Source organism: Camellia sinensis, chromosome 4, assembly GCF_055761805.1.
Source record: "Camellia sinensis isolate YWXY chromosome 4, ASM5576180v1, whole genome shotgun sequence".
NCBI classification, from domain to species: domain Eukaryota; kingdom Viridiplantae; phylum Streptophyta; class Magnoliopsida; order Ericales; family Theaceae; genus Camellia; species Camellia sinensis.
In genome coordinates this window covers 180,711,876-180,730,871 of record NC_138964.1, presented here as the reverse complement: position 1 = coordinate 180,730,871, position 18,996 = coordinate 180,711,876, and the positions used below count along the sequence as shown (strand labels likewise).

The 18,996-nt window shown below is 40.1% G+C and overlaps 1 protein-coding gene across 1 annotated transcript; it reads right to left on the bottom strand.

Annotated features, from left to right (window-relative positions):
- Positions 1 to 11,730: 11,730 nt before the first annotated feature.
- Positions 11,731 to 18,177, bottom strand: LOC114297862 (catalase isozyme 1). The gene is made up of 8 exons (XM_028242343.2): positions 18,031 to 18,177; positions 17,684 to 17,780; positions 14,969 to 15,246; positions 13,164 to 13,940; positions 12,839 to 12,928; positions 12,522 to 12,589; positions 12,332 to 12,425; positions 11,731 to 12,042 (listed from the first exon to the last, which is right to left on the bottom strand). Exons 1-8 carry the CDS (start codon positions 18,043 to 18,045, stop codon positions 11,983 to 11,985), a joined length of 1,479 nt encoding a protein of 492 aa, XP_028098144.2. The 5' UTR covers positions 18,046 to 18,177; the 3' UTR covers positions 11,731 to 11,982.
- Between the last annotated feature and the right edge of the window lie 819 nt (positions 18,178 to 18,996).

Sequence of the window (18,996 nt, the reverse complement as noted above, 5' to 3'; positions counted from 1 at the left end):
TCTGTGGGAAAAGAAAGGAGAATAAATGGCCAGTAACGGACAAAAGGAAAAGATTGGGGACGACACTCTTGCTGGGAGTGGGAGACCTATTGACCTTGATATCACAGGAGACGAATGCAACGCAGAAACTTGTGACTAGAATCACGGAGTGAAAGACGTCGGCCAGACTAGCGACGCACCAAAGAAACCAGATCGAAGTGGATACTACAACAAGGACGACCTCCAGGTATGAAAGGATAGGTGCCTGCGGAGGGACGAAGAGGTAAAAGAGATGGCAAACAAATTGGCAGACCTGCAGTTGGTCGTCAATTTCATGATGCAAAATAACGTCATGCAGCTACCGTTCCCACTGCAGGACACGCCGATTCCAGCGGCCAATGCCCAAAAGGGAGGGCAGACAACAATCCCCGTAGCCCATCAGCACAACGGGAGCGAAAGATACTCTCACCGACCTTCTAGGGAAGTCGGATGAAGAGAGTCAAGAAGAGAAGAATCACCGAGGACGCATCGCACAAAGGAGGCAGACCCCAAAGGACATCGGCATGTTCAGGGACAAGCACTGTGCTTCAACACAACTCATGGAGAAGGGTCGAAAATGACTCACCACGAAGCTGAAAGTAGTGCACCAAAAAGACTGAAAGCAGGAGATAGCCGAGCTCTTAGGCAGACGAAGGAGGATTTAAGAGATTACCTCAAGATGAAGCAACAGAATGCCTACGCCGAGGTAACCTCCCCAGATAAGCCGAGGACACCATTCTCGGTGGAATTGGACAGGTTTGAGGCGTCGAAGAGATTCAGTATGCCGAGATTCCAAATATACAATGGTAAGTCAGACCCCAACTTCCACGTTGGATTATATTTGAACTCAATGGCATTATATAGTGGGAATGAGCCGTTGCTCTGCAAAGTGTTTCCCTCATCCTTTGGGGAGAATGCATTAGATTGGTTCCACAAACTACCAAAGGGAAGCGTGAAGACTTGGGAAGGCTTGGTCGAGATGTTTGTAGCCAGGTTTGTGACAAACAAGCTGCAGCCATTAAGGGTGGACGCATTGATGGCTCTGAAGATCAGCAAGGATGAAGGCCTTAGGGCCTATGCAAAAAGATACTATGAGGTGTTCAACCGAATACTCGAATGCAATCAAGAAGTGGCGATCGTATCTTTCAAGAACGGCTTGAAAGACAACTGTCCACTACGAAAGTCTTTGGCAAAGACATTGCCAAAAAGTATGGAAGAGCTCATGGCGAGAATCGAGAAGTATGCCAGAGCCGAAGAAGACACGTCGGGGACTAAGGAGATAAAGCGAAGCGAGGCCGAGGTAACAATGGATTGAGCAAACAAGAAACAGAACTAAGGGCTGCACAGGCAGTGACAACTGTGTTCCGAATCCCAATTCACAAAGTCCTGGAACAAATTCGGAATCAACCCTATTTCAGAGCACCAACAAGGGCTCCAGGAGAATTTATGGGAAGAAACCTTGGTAGGCGCTGTGCTTACCACAATGAAGATGGACATATGACTCAGGGTTGCAGAGCCCTGAAAACACACTTGGAAGACCTGGTGAGACAAGGCCATCTCAAAGACCTTGTTGATGAGGCCAGGACAAGGGAAGAACAGACAAGATTGCCTCAGGCGCCAGCAGCTCCGCCTCCTCCAGCACCACAACCTCAAGCAGGAGGACCTCGGGTAGTTAATGTGATTCACTCGAAGGTCAACGAGAACGAAATCAGGGGGGAGACCCAGAAGGTAAAGCACCTGCAACATGTCTACCAAGTGGGGGAGAAGAAACATCGGGCAGAGGAGTGCCAAGGACCAGTAGCGTCCTTTTCAGAAGCCAACCTTGAGATGGTGCAGCATCTGCATAATGACGCATTGGTAGTATCCCTCTAGGTTGGGGAGTGCCAAGTAAAGCGCATCCTGATTGACCAAGGCAGCTCTTACGACATCATGTACGTTCGATGTTACAAGGAGCTCGACCTTCACCCAGACGATATGGAGCAATCCAATAGCCCAATGATCAGGTTCAATGGAACGCGGACATGGCCACTGGGAACAACCAGCTTGGAGGTGCAGGCAGGCTCCAGGAAGATAACAACAGAGTTTACCGTAATTGACACACCCTCCCCTTACAATATCATTTTGGGAAGGCCATGGTTGCATGCAATAAGGGTTGTTCCCTCAACTTTGTATCAACTATTACGATTCCCAACAGAGTTTGGGATTGAGGAGGTCAAAGGAGATCAGCTGCAGGCAAAGAATTGCTCCATGGTAGCAATGAAATCCACCTGCAACATTCGAAAACCAGAGAAGGCAGAAATTGAAGACGAGAACGTGGAGGTCCTAGAGGATGTCGGCAAGGAGCCAGCCGAAAAGAGTGAAGGAACACTGAAGAAAATCCTCGTCCAAGATGGGAATGAGGAACGCTTCTTTCTTCTCGGCTCGAGCCTAGCCGAAGAAGAAGAAAGAGAGATAGAAACTTTCCTAAGAGCAAATATTGAGGTGTTCGCGTGGACACCTTACGAAATGTCTGGCATTGACCCCGAGGTCGCTTGCCATAAGCTGAACGTTGACAGGTCAGCCAAACTGGTAGCCCAACGAGCAAGAAGACCGACGGTGATACACGTCGAAGCAGTGGAAGAGGAAGTAGACAGACTTCTTGAGGCCAGGGCCATTCGAGAAGTAGATTACCCGACATGGCTATCAAACACAGTGGTGGTGAAGAAAAAGAATGGTAAATGGAGGGTCTGCGTAGACTTTACTAACCTAAACAAAGCCTATCCCAAAGACAACTTTCCTCTACCCAAGATTGACCAGCTAGTAGACGCCACTTCGGGGCATGAAAGGATGAGCTTCCTGAATGCATACAGGGGATACCATTAGAGAGCCATGTACCCCCTAGATGAAGAGAAAACTGCGTTTATCACTCTCAAAGGGCTGTATTGCTACAAAGTGATGCCTTTCGGGTTGAAAAAAGCAGGAGCGACTTACCAAAGGCTGGTAACCAAGATGTTCAAACACTTGATTGGCAGAATGGTGGAAGTTTACATCGATGACATGGTCGTGAAGACCAAAAAACCTGAAGGTCATCTAGCCGACCTGAAAGCAGTCTTTGACATCCTTAAAACATATCGGCTCCGATTCAATACGGCGAAATGTGCATTTGGACTAGGATCTGGTAAGTTTTTAGGATGCCTAGTGACTAGAAGAGGCATTGAGGCCAGCCTAGATCAGATCAAGGCCATCCTGGAATTAAAGAGCTCGACGTCGGCAAAACAGGTACAAATGTTGACTGGAAGGGCCACAGCCCTGAACGGGTTCATAAGCGGAAGCTCAAACAAGTGCAAACCTTTCTTCAACTTAGTGAAGAAAGCCACAGATTTCTTATGGATAGAAGAATGCGAGGCCGCCCTAGCCGACCTGAAGAAGTATTTGACCACAGCTCTAGTTCTTTCAAATCCAGGACCTGGGGAGGAGCTGTTCCTATACTCAGCAGTTTCAGAACACGCAGTAAGCGTGGTAGTAATCTAAGAAGAAGAATGGGAGCAAAGGGCTGTTTACTATGTAAGCAAAACCCTGGCCAATGTAGAAACAAGGTATCTACCCTTAGAGAAATTGGCACTGGCTTTAGTAATGGCTTCAAAGAAGCTGAATCATTACTTCCAGACCCATAAAATTGTGGTGCTAACTGAACACCCTTGAAATCTCTGCTACACACAAGGAGACTTGACAAGAAGAATAGCCAGATGGGCAGTGGCCTTGGGACAATATGACTTGGAGTACAGACCTAGAAAAGCAATCAAAGGCCAAGTTTTGGCCGACTTCGTGGCCGAGTTCACACCAGAATCCATCGTACATCGGGCTCCGTTAAGCCGAGATGAACGATGTCCAAACAAGCAAGGAGAAGCCAGCCAAATGCAACAGAACAAAGGAAAAAGGAAAAACTCAGACCCTGCAGCATTTACATCGGCGACTCCTTTCGACTGTTTGTCGATGGGAGCTCAAATCGGCAAGGAGCGGGAGCGGGAGCAGGAGTAGTACTGGTATCTCTAGATGGAGACGTATTTGAACAGTCCATTCGATTGGGGTTCAAGGCCTCAAACAATGAAGCAGAATATGAAGCATTGATTGCAGGACTAAAACTGGCGGTAGCAGCAGAAGCAGATAAAGTAATAGTCTTCAGTGACTCCCAGCTCATAATCAACCAGACAACGGGCGAATTTGCAACCCGAGATGAAAGGATGTCAACTTACGCAAAGGAAGTCAACAGGTTAGTAGCTTTGTTTCATAGTTGTCGACTACATCAGGTTAGCCGAGATGATAACAGTCATGCCGATGCACTAGCCAATTTGGCCAGTGCAATACAGCCTGGAAAAGCAAGGACAATAATGGTCGAATACTTGCCAAGTCCAAGCATCGAACCACTGACCATAGAGCACGAAGCAATGTGTATGGACATGGGACCAAGCTGGATGGATGCAATTGTTGCATTCCTGAAAGAAGGAAAACTGCCAGACGACCACAAGGAGGCACACAAGATCAGATTGAAGTCGGCAAGATTCAGTCTGACAACAGAAGGACATCTCTACAGAAGATCTTTCACTGGACCCCTTTTAAGGTGTGTACACCCGTTACAAGTTGAAGATTTTTTGTATGAATAACATGAAGGAATCTGTGAAAGCCACACTGGGGGCAGATCACTAGCCCATAGGGCCATTACCCAGGGGTATTGGTGGTATTGGTGGCCCTACATGCAAAATGACGTAGAAGCCTATGTCAAGAAGTGTAAAAAATGCCAAAGATTTGCACCTCTGATACACCAGCCAGCAGCAGACCTGAACCCAGTATCCAGTCCTTGGCCATTTGACCAATGGGGCATGGATCTCCTTGGGAAACTACCCCAAGCAACTGGACAAAGAAAATACCAACTGGTGGCGACAGACTACTTCACCAAATGGATAGAAGGTGAACCCCTTGCTGAAATCCGAGATGTTAATGTAAAGAGCTTCATATGGAAGAACATCATCACCAGATTTGGAATTCCAAGAGCAATAGTTGCCGACAACGAAACACAATTTGACAGCAAATTGATTAAAAACTTCTGTGCAAAGTTCAAGATCAAGAACTACTTTTCAACCCCAAGCTTTCCCCAAAGCAATGGACAAGCAGAAGCATCCAACAAAGTTATCTTGGATGGGATAAAGAAGAGGCTGCAGGCAACGAAAGGATAGTGGGTGGATGAACTACCAAGTGTGCTCTGGGCATATTGAACTATGCTGAGAAGATCAACAGGGGAATCACATTTTGCTATGTCTTATGGCACAGAAGCTGTCATTCCGCTGGAGGTCGGCATCCCTGGGATAAGAACCTAAGGAGTAGAGAACGGGACTAATGATGGACTCTTAGCCCGAGATCTGGACCTACTAAAAGAAAAAAGAGAAAGAGCTACAATTCAGCTGGCAGCATACCAGCAGCAACTTGCCACAGCTTACAATAAAAAAGTTAACCCAAGGGAGTTCCAAGTTGGCGACCTAGTTTTGAGAAAAGTCGTCGGCAACAAGAAGGATCCCAGGGAAGGCAAGCTTGGCCCAAACTGGGAAGGACCTTACAGAATCACTTCGGTATTGGAAAATGGGGCATATCGGCTTAAAGATAATGAGGGTAAAGAATTGCCAAGGCCTTGGAACACTTGTAATCTGAAATTCTTTTATCATTAGATTTTCCTTGTTTCTTGCTGACATAATGAATAAAATTTTAGCAAAATTCTTCTACATTTCTTAGATACTTGCCGATATTTCTTGAATACATGGATAATGAGAACCCAAGTAGAACTGAGGTTCACATTGGGGGGCAGAGAGATGATATGATGTTTAACACTTGTTGCAACTTGAGAAAAGTTTACAAGTTGAAGTTAAACCGATATGATGTTTAACACTTGTTGAAACTTGAGAAAAGTTTACAAGTTGAAGTTAAACCGATATGATATTTAACACTTGTTGAAACTTAAAAAGTTTACAAGTTGAAGTTAAACCGAAGTGATGTTTAACACTTGTTGAAAGTTAAAAAATTTACAAGTTGAAGTTAAACCGAAGTGATGTTTAACACTTGTTGAAACTTAAAAAGTTTACAAAGTTGAAGTTAAACCGAGATGATAATACTTGTTGAAACTTGAAAAAAGTTTACAAGTTAAACCAAGTCTGTATGACCGAGGTGTGTTATCCCGAGAAAATTGCACAAAGATTGAAGTGTATACTAAAGATATATATTCTAAGTATGGAATCATTCAAAAGTAATACAGAGAATGCATAGATACAAGCATTCAGGGAAGGAAAGTTGTATTAATATTCAAAAAAGGCACGTTGGCCAAAAGCTTACAATTGTTCCCAGAAAAAGAAAAGCAAAAGTACAAAAGATAGAAAAAAATGACATCGAAATTAAGAGTCTTTAGCAGCAGGCTGGGTTTGGACCTCGGATGACTGCTGAGAAGACACCTTGGCCGCCTTTTCCGCCACAAGCTCAACATCAATCTCTTGAAGGGTTTCATCTAGGCTCTTGTCGGCAAGAATCACGTCGGCTGGTGCCTTCTCAGTGGTAACTTTCTTAGGGACCTCCTTAACCTCCTCTTCCTGAGTCAAGTCTTGGACTTGCTCATTTTGAGGAAGAGACTTGGCCTCAGCAGCTTCCTTGGACTTCCTCACCAAAACCTCCTCCTCGGACTTAGAGTCGTCGTCGGCAGGTTGGCATGGAGTTGGGGGGAATGGCAGAGAAATGACATTGGGATTCTTTAGGGGGGAGTCCTCGGGGACATCGAGCCTTTTCAGAGTCGTCGTCGACAGGTTGCATACCTGCTTCACTTGCTTTTCGTAGTCTGCCGTGACGTTGGCCACCCCCTCGTTGTAGCCCTTATCGTCGACGGCCTTGACTTCGGCCTCTTTGGTGGCCAGAGCGTCTTGAAGCTCCCTTTGGGCCTCGGCCATTTTGTCCTCAGCCTTTTTCAGTTAGGCTTGAAGGACTTTGTTTATCGCCTCACCAGCACCAACCTTTTCTTTGGCATCGTCCTTGGCTTTGATGGCAACCTCGGCCTGGTCTTCCAGCTTCTTCATTTGTTATTGTAAGCCTTTGTTGGCCTTTTAAAGACTGGAGACCTCCATTTTCATCTCGGCAAGCCTCTCCCGGTTCTCAAAAGATTGTACTGAGAACGAATGGGCATGCTAGATGGCCTGAAAGTAAACAGAACAGAAGCTGTTAGAAAAATTACAAGTATGGAATGAACACAAAGAAAAAAAAAGTTGCAGGATAAAGACACTTACTTGAACGGAGCGTTGAAGCATCAAAGCGTAATTCTCATACTCGCTCAACTCGGCGTTTCGATCAAGGTCGCCGGGGAGGAGTAAAGCGGTACTGAGGGCTACGCCGACGTTGATATCGTCAACACTATCATTAGCCATAACTGGCTTATCTTCCAAAGTAATTTTGGGGGCCTAGGGGGCATCTTGTTTTTTGGACCCCGAGGTGGTTGCAGAGGATGACCTCGGCCTCTTTGATTTCGGAGAATCAGATGGTTGGGCCTCGGCACGCCTCTTCTCCGCAGTAGGCTGGGACTTGCCACTCTCTGCTAGTTTGGAGATCGGCAAAGTGTCCTCAGTGTCAACCTGAGTCACCCTGGCCTTTGGTTGAGCCTTTTTGATTTGTTTGTGTTTTGGTGGAGGCTAGGTTTGCGTTGGCTGAGCATCAACGGATGATGGGATACTGGCCAGGAGATCTTTGGCAACAGCTCTTTGACGGCCCATCTCGGTAGGAAAAACTGTTCGACGTCGGCGACGGCGCTGGGATATCGGAATCAGGTATGGAGCCGAGGTTGAAGGTTGCTCAGCTGGATCAGAGGTTGATCCTTGATCTGTCTGAGATGTGGACACAACTTGTGAAGTTGTGGCAGAAGGTAGAGACAGGCTTTTCTTCTTCTTTTTTGGGACGTCGGGGAGAGCTGACTTGTAAGTGGGGATAAAATTGAGAAGCAGAGGGGCCTTCCGCTTGTGAATTGGTAAATTCAGTAGTTTCTTTAAGTCTTTGCTGGGAAAGAAAGACTGACGAAAGCCCTTTGATGGCTGAGGAAGAACTGCAAAGAAGAAAAAAACATAGACATTAGAATAGAATGTTGAAAACTTTATATAAGAAAGCAAGAAAATTTGTGAAGGGTGGCCCTTACCAGCTCCTTCCCTGAAAACTGTTCGACTAAGGGGATAAAGATGGAGGTCATCGTTTGACTGAAAATCCCAGTTTCCCGAGACGATGAAGTAATCATCCCTCGCTCCTTTGTTGGAGTCAGGGAGGTCGGCAATGATTTTGTATTCAGTGGACCTCGGCTTGAGGTAATAGATGTGGCCTTTTCCGATTTCAGGCGACACATGGTATAACAGTACTGGAAATCGGCAAGAGTAATCCTAGCACTCTCTTATTTGGCTAAAGCTATGGTACCGTTAATAACTCGGTAAGAGTTGATGGCAAGTTGCATTGGGTGCAACTTATAGAAATGAAGGGTTTGACGGAAAAAAGGGTCAAGTGGAAACCTAAGTCCACACTCAATAAACGCAACCACTGGGAAAGGCATGAGGTTTACATCGGGCATGATAGAGTCATCCTCCCCAGCCAACCTCAGATGAACGTCGGTCGGGATTTCGAACTCCTGCCTAAAGTACTCTAATTTTTCCGTGGTGTTTACCCTATGTTCCCACCTACCCATGACATCGGCTTAAATAGAGGTATCAGATTACAAGAAGAAGTATTTTTAAGGGTTTAAATGACCTCGGCTAAAAATCTAAAAGTGTACTGTGATAAGGGTTTGTATGGATCTAGAAAGAGTTCGTTTAAGTTTTTTCTAGCAATTTGTGGGTTTTACAAACAAGTCCCAAACCTGAAACTGTGGAGATGAAGATTAAAGGGACGAATCTGGAAAACAGAAAAACAGGGATCCATTTCAGAAACAAGAGTGGTAATGAAGTCATCAAAAAATCAAGACAAAAAGTTTGCACAAATGTATCAGGCTAAGAACAGTGGCAGAAACCAACAAGTATGTAAACAGTGCGAGTGTTCAAGACATGGACCAAAAACAAAAATATGAAATAAACATGCTCAGATACATGATCCGCGAATCAAATATTCAAGTAAAGCAACAATGGCAACTAATAATGAAGCAAAATTTCATGAAACACAACAAGAACTGAAAACCAGGAGGAATGGTGACTTACCAGAGAAAAGAAGTCGATGCTTGAGATCGCCGAAGTCAGAAGAACGGCGGCAGCGGAACGGATTGGCAAGAACTTCGATGGAAGAAATGGATGGAGCAAGTTGTAAAGCTTCAGAGCTTGGACAAATGGAGGATTAGAGGAAGCTAGAGAGAAAAAGAGTTCTGAGTAAAGTCAATGTAAAGTGAGAAAAACGAAAGGGGGAAACAAGTTTTGTCAAAAAATTAAAACGGCGGCAAAAACAGGGCAATTAATGCGCCTGGAACAGCTAATACGTCAGACGGCGCATGTACCCGTGAGACCACTTACGAATGCGTAACAAGTACGATCCAGTAAGGGGAAGGCACGTGGCCTAAAACGGTTGACTTGTCATGTATAACAGCTCATACGCGTGAAGAAGCCCTTGGGATTCTTAATCTTTAAGAAGACATATCGGCTTATGATGATGATCTCAGCTTACGCCGATGTACTGACAGGAAGTATCGATATAGGTTCCATCACCTCAGGACGCCGAGGTAATAGAACCTAGGGGCAGTTGTGGGGATATATTTTCTAAGTCCCAACACGTGACCAAGGTGACGCCGATGTGTCAGCCGAGGTGCCACGTGTCCAGAACATGACGCCGATGTGATCTCGGCAAGGCCGAGGTTATCTCTGAAGATATCGGAATCCGAAATAAGCAAATAAGGGACAAGAGTCCTAAGAATGATGAATAACTTTGGCATGGATAAGGATAAACTTTTTAGGGAGTTTATCTTTATCTCTTGAAGAGACCAGGAAAAGCACTAAGCAAGAGTCCATTGAAGCTGGGCTTCTAGTGGGACAAGGATTGAGCTAACCATAAAAGAGAGGCACTCCATGGGTCTAAGGTACGCAATTTGTATTCTGAATAGTAAGATTAACACTATTGATTATCTTTGAGAAATATACTGACTTGATCATCGGAGTGCCCCCAGGTGGATGAATCACCGCCAGAATCTTCTCTTTCTGTTGCAGGTCAGCCAGGTGTCATCTATTCTGCCAGTTCTCTATACTGAGTTGGGCAGTGTGATCGGAAAATCACTCACACAATAATAATTATAGAAATTTTCTCTTTAATTTTTAAAATGATACTAATCTACCTTGAAGTTCACTTTTTATTTCATTGTTAATTGACAATTAGCAACAGTAACATATTTTTTTTCCATATCATCAAATTATTTTATTTTATTTCCCATTTTACCCTTATCTTATATGGGTCTATTGATTCCTGCTTGATAGTCTTGTTGCAACCTCTTGAACTCTCTCATCAGCATTTTTATTGCAACATTGTTACCACTTGTGTAATCCAAAACTATCACTAACGCAAAATGTATTTTTTAACTTTTTGATTAAAAATATATATATACGTTCAGAATAATTTTTTATTTTTTTACGAAAATATGTGTAATAAAATATTATCGTAAAAATAAAATGACCATTATACCTTTTTAACTTTTTGACTTGACTTTTGGATTGTTGAATTTAAAGGGCAAAATAATAATTTTGCCCTCTAAGCTTCCCCTACAAGCTTCTCCCAAATAGTATGAATTTTTTGACTTTTTTAATAATTTTTTAACTTTTTAACTTTTATAATTTATGCCAAACCAATAATTGAAAAGTCTCCTCCCACTCTCCTACACTTTAAATGCAGAAAAAATAACAGTAACTAATAAACAATATAATCAATTTTTTAGACAAAAATGCGCATAAAAATGTTATGTACTATGAATGTTTATTTCGAAATCTATTTCAAAAGTGAAGTGAGTTGTGTAAAATTAAAATTAATGAGATGGGTATCACACCCATGATGAATAAAATATATTTATTTTTATTTTTTGAATATTTTTTTGAGTAATTTTTTAAGTACTTAATATAATATAGCATGAAAATGGTACAATTTAACTTAGGACAAATTCCATAATACACAATTCTTTTTTTTTTTCTTTTTTTTTGGGGGGAGGGGGTGGTTTAGGATTTGGATAAGGGCAGCGGCAATTGTTGCGTGTTTTTTGGACTCATTTTAAGATCCATTTCAATTATTTGAATCGTTCACTTTTCAAAATATATCAAGTAAAACATATATGTAAAAAATCAAATTGATTGAATAATAATAATTTTTTCATCAAATCACATTTGCCTATATTAGAAAATATCATTTTTGAGTTTAATGTAAAATTATGGTTTAATTTAAACTCAATATAAATGTACATAAAATGTCTTTTTCTTTGAATTTAATGACTAAAACATCATTTTCCATCAATTTTACTTAATAAAAATATGTTAATAGTTTAGATTGAAGATAAATTAAAAGTTTAAGATTAAAATTGACAAAAATAAAAACACAAGTTATTTCATTACTAGTGTCAAACTACGGGTTTTTTTTAAAAATAATTTTCCCAAAAAATTTACTTTCAGGTCACTTACCTGGGGGTCAGCATCCTAACTCATTTTTGGTACAAACTGGACGTGATTAGGCATGAATGAAAAACCTTGGCAAAATAATGATGATCAAAAGAAAAATATACAAATAAACAAACAGACTAGAAACAGGGGACCAATGGTACAACGCTAAATAGAATACAGGAGGATTATCAAAGTGAGTGCCAGGAGATTTAAGTCAAAGTGATGTATTAGAATACAGGAGGATTATCACTAATCAGATTTATTCATGTGAGTGCTGGAAGCATCGACACTGAAAAATCGTCATGTGAAGGCTTCACCTTTAAATGCTTGGCCTCATGTTGAGGCGAGAGGCCAGCTTCTGACCCAGAGACTTGTCCGCCTGTGCCCACACAACACAAAATGCATTAGATTTATTTACTTCAAAACTTACGTCGAATGGCACTGCCCCAATACCAGACGTGCTTGCCATAATGCAAGTATAATGACATCAGTTTGAAATAAAAAATTATGATGAACACCAATTCTATATATATTATTTTTCTTTTCGTTTTTCTCCTTTTATTTATTTATTTTTATTTTATTTTATTTTTTTTTTTTGGGGGGGGGGGGGGGGGTTGTGGCGGGTGTTGATTATAGTTGATTCATTTGTTGAAGAATGGAAGATTTACCTGAGACCAGTATGAGATCCAAATACTGCGTATCTCATGAGTGACCCTTGGGTCAGATAAAGCTTCGACCCATCGGCAGATGAAGCGCTCTTGCCTAATAAAAGATAAGGGAGAAATAAGTAAAATGAACATGAAAACACCACAAAAGCTAATTATTGACTTATGTCTGATAAACTCAGAAAACAAATACCTGTCTGGTGCAAATGATCGATATCTCTCCCCAGGCTGCTTAAAGTTGTTTTCCTTCTCAATGACACACTGATAACAAAGAAACAGTTAGCCTATAACTATAATCAGTTGAACTAATTTAAAACAGTACATTTCATCAAAAAACCCAGAGTTTAATTATTTGACCATTAGAATCGTGAAAAACTAGCATGTCAAAGGTGTGCTAAACCACATATTCAACAGATAATACAGAAGCTGATTAATCCAAGCTGGCCCATTCTTATTCAACCATCCATCCAGTCTTTTAATATGTTCAATAGAAGTGCAAGAGAAACAAACCTTGTCGCGCTTGCCAGTGCAAATAGTAGGAGGAATGGGGAAAGTCTCAGCATGGCGAACCGAATCATACCTTGAAGGGAAGTAGTTGACCTGAAAACCAGTTATCAATAACTAGAGCAAAGGTAACATAAATAGCTCATTATAGTAGATAGGAGGGGAGCGATTTGGTAGGGAAAACAAAGATATTATTTAATTTATATATAGTCTCAGATACCATCACAAATTGTTATGGTCCTTGATGCATGTTGATGACTAAAAATAAATGTTAACAGCTTCTATTTAACCACACAAGTCTTGCATCTATACGCGAGAGAAGAAAGAGTACCTCTTCATCCCTGTACATGAAATTCATAAAACCCTCATGGTGATTGTTGTGATGAGCACACTTGGGGGCATTTGCAGGAAGCTGTAGGTAGTTGGGTCCAAGTCGGTGCCTCTGAGTATCAGAATAAGAGAAAATTCGAGTTTGGAGTAACTTATCATCCGAGTAGTAAATACCAGGGACAATAATGGCAGGGCAGAAGGCAAGCTGCTCATTCTCTGCAAAGAAATTATCAATATTCTTGTTCAAAACCAAGCGGCCCACTGGCTGCAAGGGCAAGATGTCCTCAGGCCAAGTCTTGGTCACATCAAGTGGATCAAAGTCAAATCTGTCTTCATGGTCAGGATCAATTGTCTGGATGAAAAGCTTCCACTCAGGGTAGTTGCCAGCGACAATTGAGTCATAAAGATCCTGAGTTGCATGGCTGTGATTCGATCCTCCTACCTTGATTGCCTCTTCCTCCAACAAACATTTTACTCCACATGTGGGTTTCCAGTGAAATTTCACATAATGTGCTTTGCCAGCCTTATTGATTAGAGTATAGGTATTAACACCAGAACCTTCCATATGCCTGTAATCCTGTGGAACACCCACATCGTCGAAGAGGAAAGAGAACATGTGCAAGCTTTCTGGATGGTGGGAGAAAAAGTCAACAATCCTCCAATTCTCCTGGATATGGGACTTAGGGTTGGGTTTCAGAGCATGGACCATGTCAGGGAACTTCATCCCATCACGGATGAAGAAGACTGGAAAATTGTTTCCCACCAGATCAAAGTTACCCTGATGACAAGGTACAAATCGATCAAATTAATGAATGCTAACTTTGAATGCCATAAATGGCTAAGGTGAACCTCACAAATGAAGGGCTCATAAATCAAGAGCTATATTTTCTAATTGATTACGACAAGTGAAAAAAACTGCACCATGTGTAAATATTATCTTATGCCAACAATAAATGAACAAAAACTCTTACATTAAGAAGGAAATGCACAAAAGGGACAAAAATTCAGCCAACCAGTATTGGAGCATAATGATGTCACCATCCAAAATGACTCTTTCACACACACAGCACTTATGCGGCAAGCATATTAATAAAAGATAATTTTTTGTTTTTTTTTTTGCATATTTGATCCCACAACTATCCTCAACAGAGAGCAGCTGTGCGGCTAGGAGAACATTCGACCTATGCATGGGTAAATCTAGGACAACATTTGGCAACAAGGATAGTAGTTAAAAAGGACTTAGATCACTGACACATGGGACATACTTCACTATTGAAAGGACGACCACTCATAACAGAACATGATGACATTCCAAACTCGCATCACTCATGTGGCATGACTACAAGGACATGAAGTTTGTTGCATAGCTTGATATAGTTTGTGGGGAGTATTTCTTAACATTGTAAGCTTTTGAGACAACTGGTGATCTAATATGGTATCAGAACTCGGATTGGGTCCTGTTTTGGATTCAAGTTTCTCCATTTGCATTTGTTTCGTGTTTGCATTATACTTCTCTCTACATATGTATGTTTGCATCTCCATGTGCAAGATGGGATTGCATGTGAGGAGAGTGTTGGATAGCCTGACATCCATTGTTGAGCCTTTTTTCACGAAAAGCTTAAACTTTTGGGAATAAAGGTGATATAACAAAAACCATCATCATCACATCACATATGCACTCACAGGAGACAAAGCATAAGGGATGGAAAACAAAGCTATGTTGATGATATATAAATGAGAACGATGAAAAACCAGCCAGGCAAAATACCCTGATAAGTAAAATTGATCAGTTACTAGTTTGATCACCTCTCTAGTGTAGAACTTGACAGCAAAACCTCGAGGGTCCCTCAGAGTTTCAGGGCTGCCACGCTCATGTATAACAGTGGAAAACCTAACAATGACGGGGGTCTGGACACCAGGTGCACGAAGGAAATCAGCACAAGTGAGCTGAGAAATATCATGAGTGACTTCAAAGAACCCTTTGGCGCTAGCTCCTCTGGCATGAACTACACGTTCTGGAATGCGTTCCCTATCAAAATTGGCAAGTTTCTCCACCAAATGATAATCCTCAAGGAGAATTGGGCCTGTTAAGAAAAACCAATGGGCCCATATCAACTGAAACTAAAAGGAGTACAAATAATGGTTTTAATCCAAATTAATGAATAAATAAAAGATTAAGGCCACACATTTTTCAACGCGACATAAATTTACCAATAAAATTCACAAACAACCCATGATATTTGGAAGTCGTATCATCCCTCAGCCATATTGGCCATCACCATTAATTTTTCCAATGAAAAGACTCTTTTACCCTTCACTTCATTTTAAAACCACAAAACACCACCTGACATTTAGCAAAAATACAGACACCTCCTACATTTCAATATATCAATGAGACTTCATGACATATGAAATAATATCATCCACACCCCAATCAACATTAAAACACCATCAATGTTAATCTTTCTAGCAAAATTTCTCGTTAACCCATTAGTTTATTTTGTTCTTGTTTTGTGGATTAAAAAAATATATATATGAGCAAACTAAAAGAGAACCTTACCCAAACACCCCCACCTCCTAAGTTCATCAGTTTATTCTATTGTCATAAAAGTCCTCCTGACCAATAGCTGAACAGTGCTAGCTCCTCACAAAACGTCCTGCATCATTGTCACACACCTCCACCTCCACCACACTCACAAGCCATCCTTAACTCTACCTCCACATACACACAAACCCACTTCCACCAGACATTGACCCACTCTAGCCATATATAAATTGTAAATTGAAAGTCGCGAATTAAACATTGCAAATTGAAATTTTCATGTGGCAAATGCAACAGGGGCAATCTCTATAGTACTGTTATTTTTGTTGTTTATTGTCATTAACAAAGTAAAGAAGTGACATAAGGAGATATTATGCATTATTTTGGTTGGCATCAACAAAAATGTTGCCATTCATAGCATCTATGAGGCTTTTAGATCCAACTAATACAATCCAAATGTCAAGAGGTGTACATGATTTGTAAACTGGAGAAGAGCAATATAGGATATCAACCATTATTTTGGCTGACATTAGCAAAAATTGTAATGGTAGTAACGTTGGTGAGACTTTAGCGTCCGGCTCTTACAAGTTCCAAATGTTGGGGGTGTCTGTGTTACAGCGGGGTAGTAACGTTTTATTAAGATAAATGCTTGGAAACGCTAAATATATTCAGCATTCCAAGAAAGATGACCCAGATTAAATTAAAAACGTGTTAGATAATGGATTAAGCAAATGTAAAACCCTAGTGCACATATAGGAAGTCGCCAAATAAAAGAAATTGTGTTAATTAATATTTAAAGATTCAAAGAATAATGAAAGCACATGTTGCTAACATGAAAAACAAAAAAAAAAAATTCTTTTTTTTTTTAATTTAAAAAAAAAAAAAAAAAAAGAGAGCTAAAAAGGTATACAAAAGCAATGTTCAGAGTGCTCGTATGATGCATAGTATATGTGTTTGTGTGTGTGCATTTGCATTGTACACATGAGGTTCATAGATAACAGCATGAACAGAGATATCTGGTTTAGCTTATTAAAAAAGTAAATTTCGAATATACTCCTGCATAACCACATCAACATCAGAAAGAAAAAACCAATCACCAATGCCTGAGATCCTTTCCTCACTCTACTCCATTTGGATCTTTGGGTGAGAAAAGACAATAAATGATTCTAGTCTCTCATCTAGGTGAGAAAATAAAGAAATAGTTGAGTTTTCTCACTATCATGTTTAGATGAGATGAGTAAGAAAGCAAAGCATGTGATATGGGCAATGCTAGATACCTAATTTTCTATCTAATAGTTTACACACACTGGAGTATGTGTAAAAATTATTAGGTAAGAAATTAGGTACATCATTTATCATATAATTTTAGGTAAATTACAAATACACCCTTAAGGTTTGCTTAATATACGGATTGCCCAAATAGCTCTAGAAATTACATTCCATCCGTTTACGTTTCTAATCACATAATAAATGACTTATTTCATTAATAAATCATCAAGTCAATTAATAATTTTTAATGATGTCATAAATATGTTTCAATTAACATTTCAAATAATTTTATTGTTGTATAAAATAGTAATTTCCTATTAATTCAGTTAAATAAAATTTTTTGACAAGAGCGTTTTTTGTAATTTCTAGAATCACGTAGTGCAATCCGTATTTTAAGCAAATATTTGTAATTTATCCTATAATTTTAATGGACAGTCTCGATATTAAAAAATATACAAAACCATTTCTCATCAAATCTCACCACTTTTGTTGTAAATAAAACCTTGTCCATAAAGGACATAAGAGAATACTCTCTATTTTTCATCATTTCTCACATAAATAGTAAACCAAACAAAGAAAAAGTTATTTGGTTTTTCCATTTGACATCAACTCACTCAATCCAAACCAACTGTAATTTTAAACCCATTTGTTAAGTGAGCAAGAAGACAAACAAAAATCATATGCAAGCACATGGATTGACATCTCTATACCTCTTGTTCCAACAGTAAGAGATGAATTGTTGTTCCAAACAGGAGCACCAGAATTTGTAGTGAAATATGGGGAATTGTATGCACTTGATGGGCGATACTGCACCAAATGATTCAAAGTGTGTGTATGAATAATAGCAAGATAATTCGACAAGACCAGAGAGGGAATTTGAAGGAAAAAAACCCATTTTTAAAATTTAAAAAAAAAATGCTATAAATGGAAACAAAGGTACAAACTCGAAAGTCAAACTATGAAATGGCAAGCCGACATGAAGCAGTTGACGAAATCCACTAACAAAATGTTTCAGGAGAAGGGGATCAAAAAAGGGTTTGAGAGTTAGAATCGGTACCTTGTGAGGATCCATTTGGAGTGGAGAGAGAAACTAGAGAGAGAGAGTGTGACGATCAGTATGGAGAGAGACGGAGAGAGAGGACCTGGCGGATAAGAAGGAGAGAGGCTTGGGCGTGGCACACGAGCCTCTTTTTTTTTTTTTTTTCCTTTTAAATTGGAAAAATTGATCTAAAGTTCCTCCTGTACTTTTAAGAGGAGAAGAGGTCCAAAATAATATATTTTGATGGTTAAGGTTCCTCAAAATTATTTTAGGTTATAAAGTACCTAAATTACTCTTCCTTTATAATATAAATTTGTTTGAATATTATATTGTTGACTTAACTGATAAATTTTGGAAACCGAATTTGCAGTGGAGATTTCGTCGGAGTTTTCGTCGAAGATTTCAGTGGAGATTTCATGGTGGAGATTTCGTCAAAGATTTCAATGGAGTTGACGAGAAAGATTGCTATGATCGTGGAGATTTCGTCGGAGATTTCAAAGGTGTTAAAGTGTGTTGATCGCGTAGATTTTCAGTGGAGTTGAATCAAGTTTGTTTTCGATGGAGAACCACATGCATTTTGATTTTTATTTTGAATTTTTGTTTAGAGAGAGGCTAGTTTGATAGAGTTGATTTTTATTTTTGGAATTAATTTTTTATTATTTGTTTTTTAATCAATTTGAAAGAGTGTTGACAGTGTGTTGATCGCGTATGTTTTTTAGTGGAGTTGAATCAAGTTTGTTTTCGATTTAGATTCCACATGGATTTTGATTTTTGTTTTGAATTTTTGTTTAGAGAGAGGCCAGCTTGATAGAGTTGATTTTTATTTTTGGAATTAATTTTTCATTCTTTGTTTTTTGATCAATTTCAAATTGTGTTTACAGTGTAGGTGATTTTGATGTTTAGAGTTCATTTTTCGTGCTCTATTTTTTTATCAACATGCTGAACAATGATAAGTTTTGTTCTATGTTTTTTCAAACCAGAGAA

Coding starts and splice junctions, on each gene's coding strand:
- LOC114297862 (XM_028242343.2), bottom strand. Junction 12,929..13,163: donor TCATGTACAGGGATGAAGAG/GTACTCTTTCTT, acceptor ACTGGTTTTCAG/GTCAACTACTTCCCTTCAAG. Junction 12,043..12,331: donor GGATCTCATACTGGTCTCAG/GTAAATCTTCCA, acceptor GTGTGGGCACAG/GCGGACAAGTCTCTGGGTCA.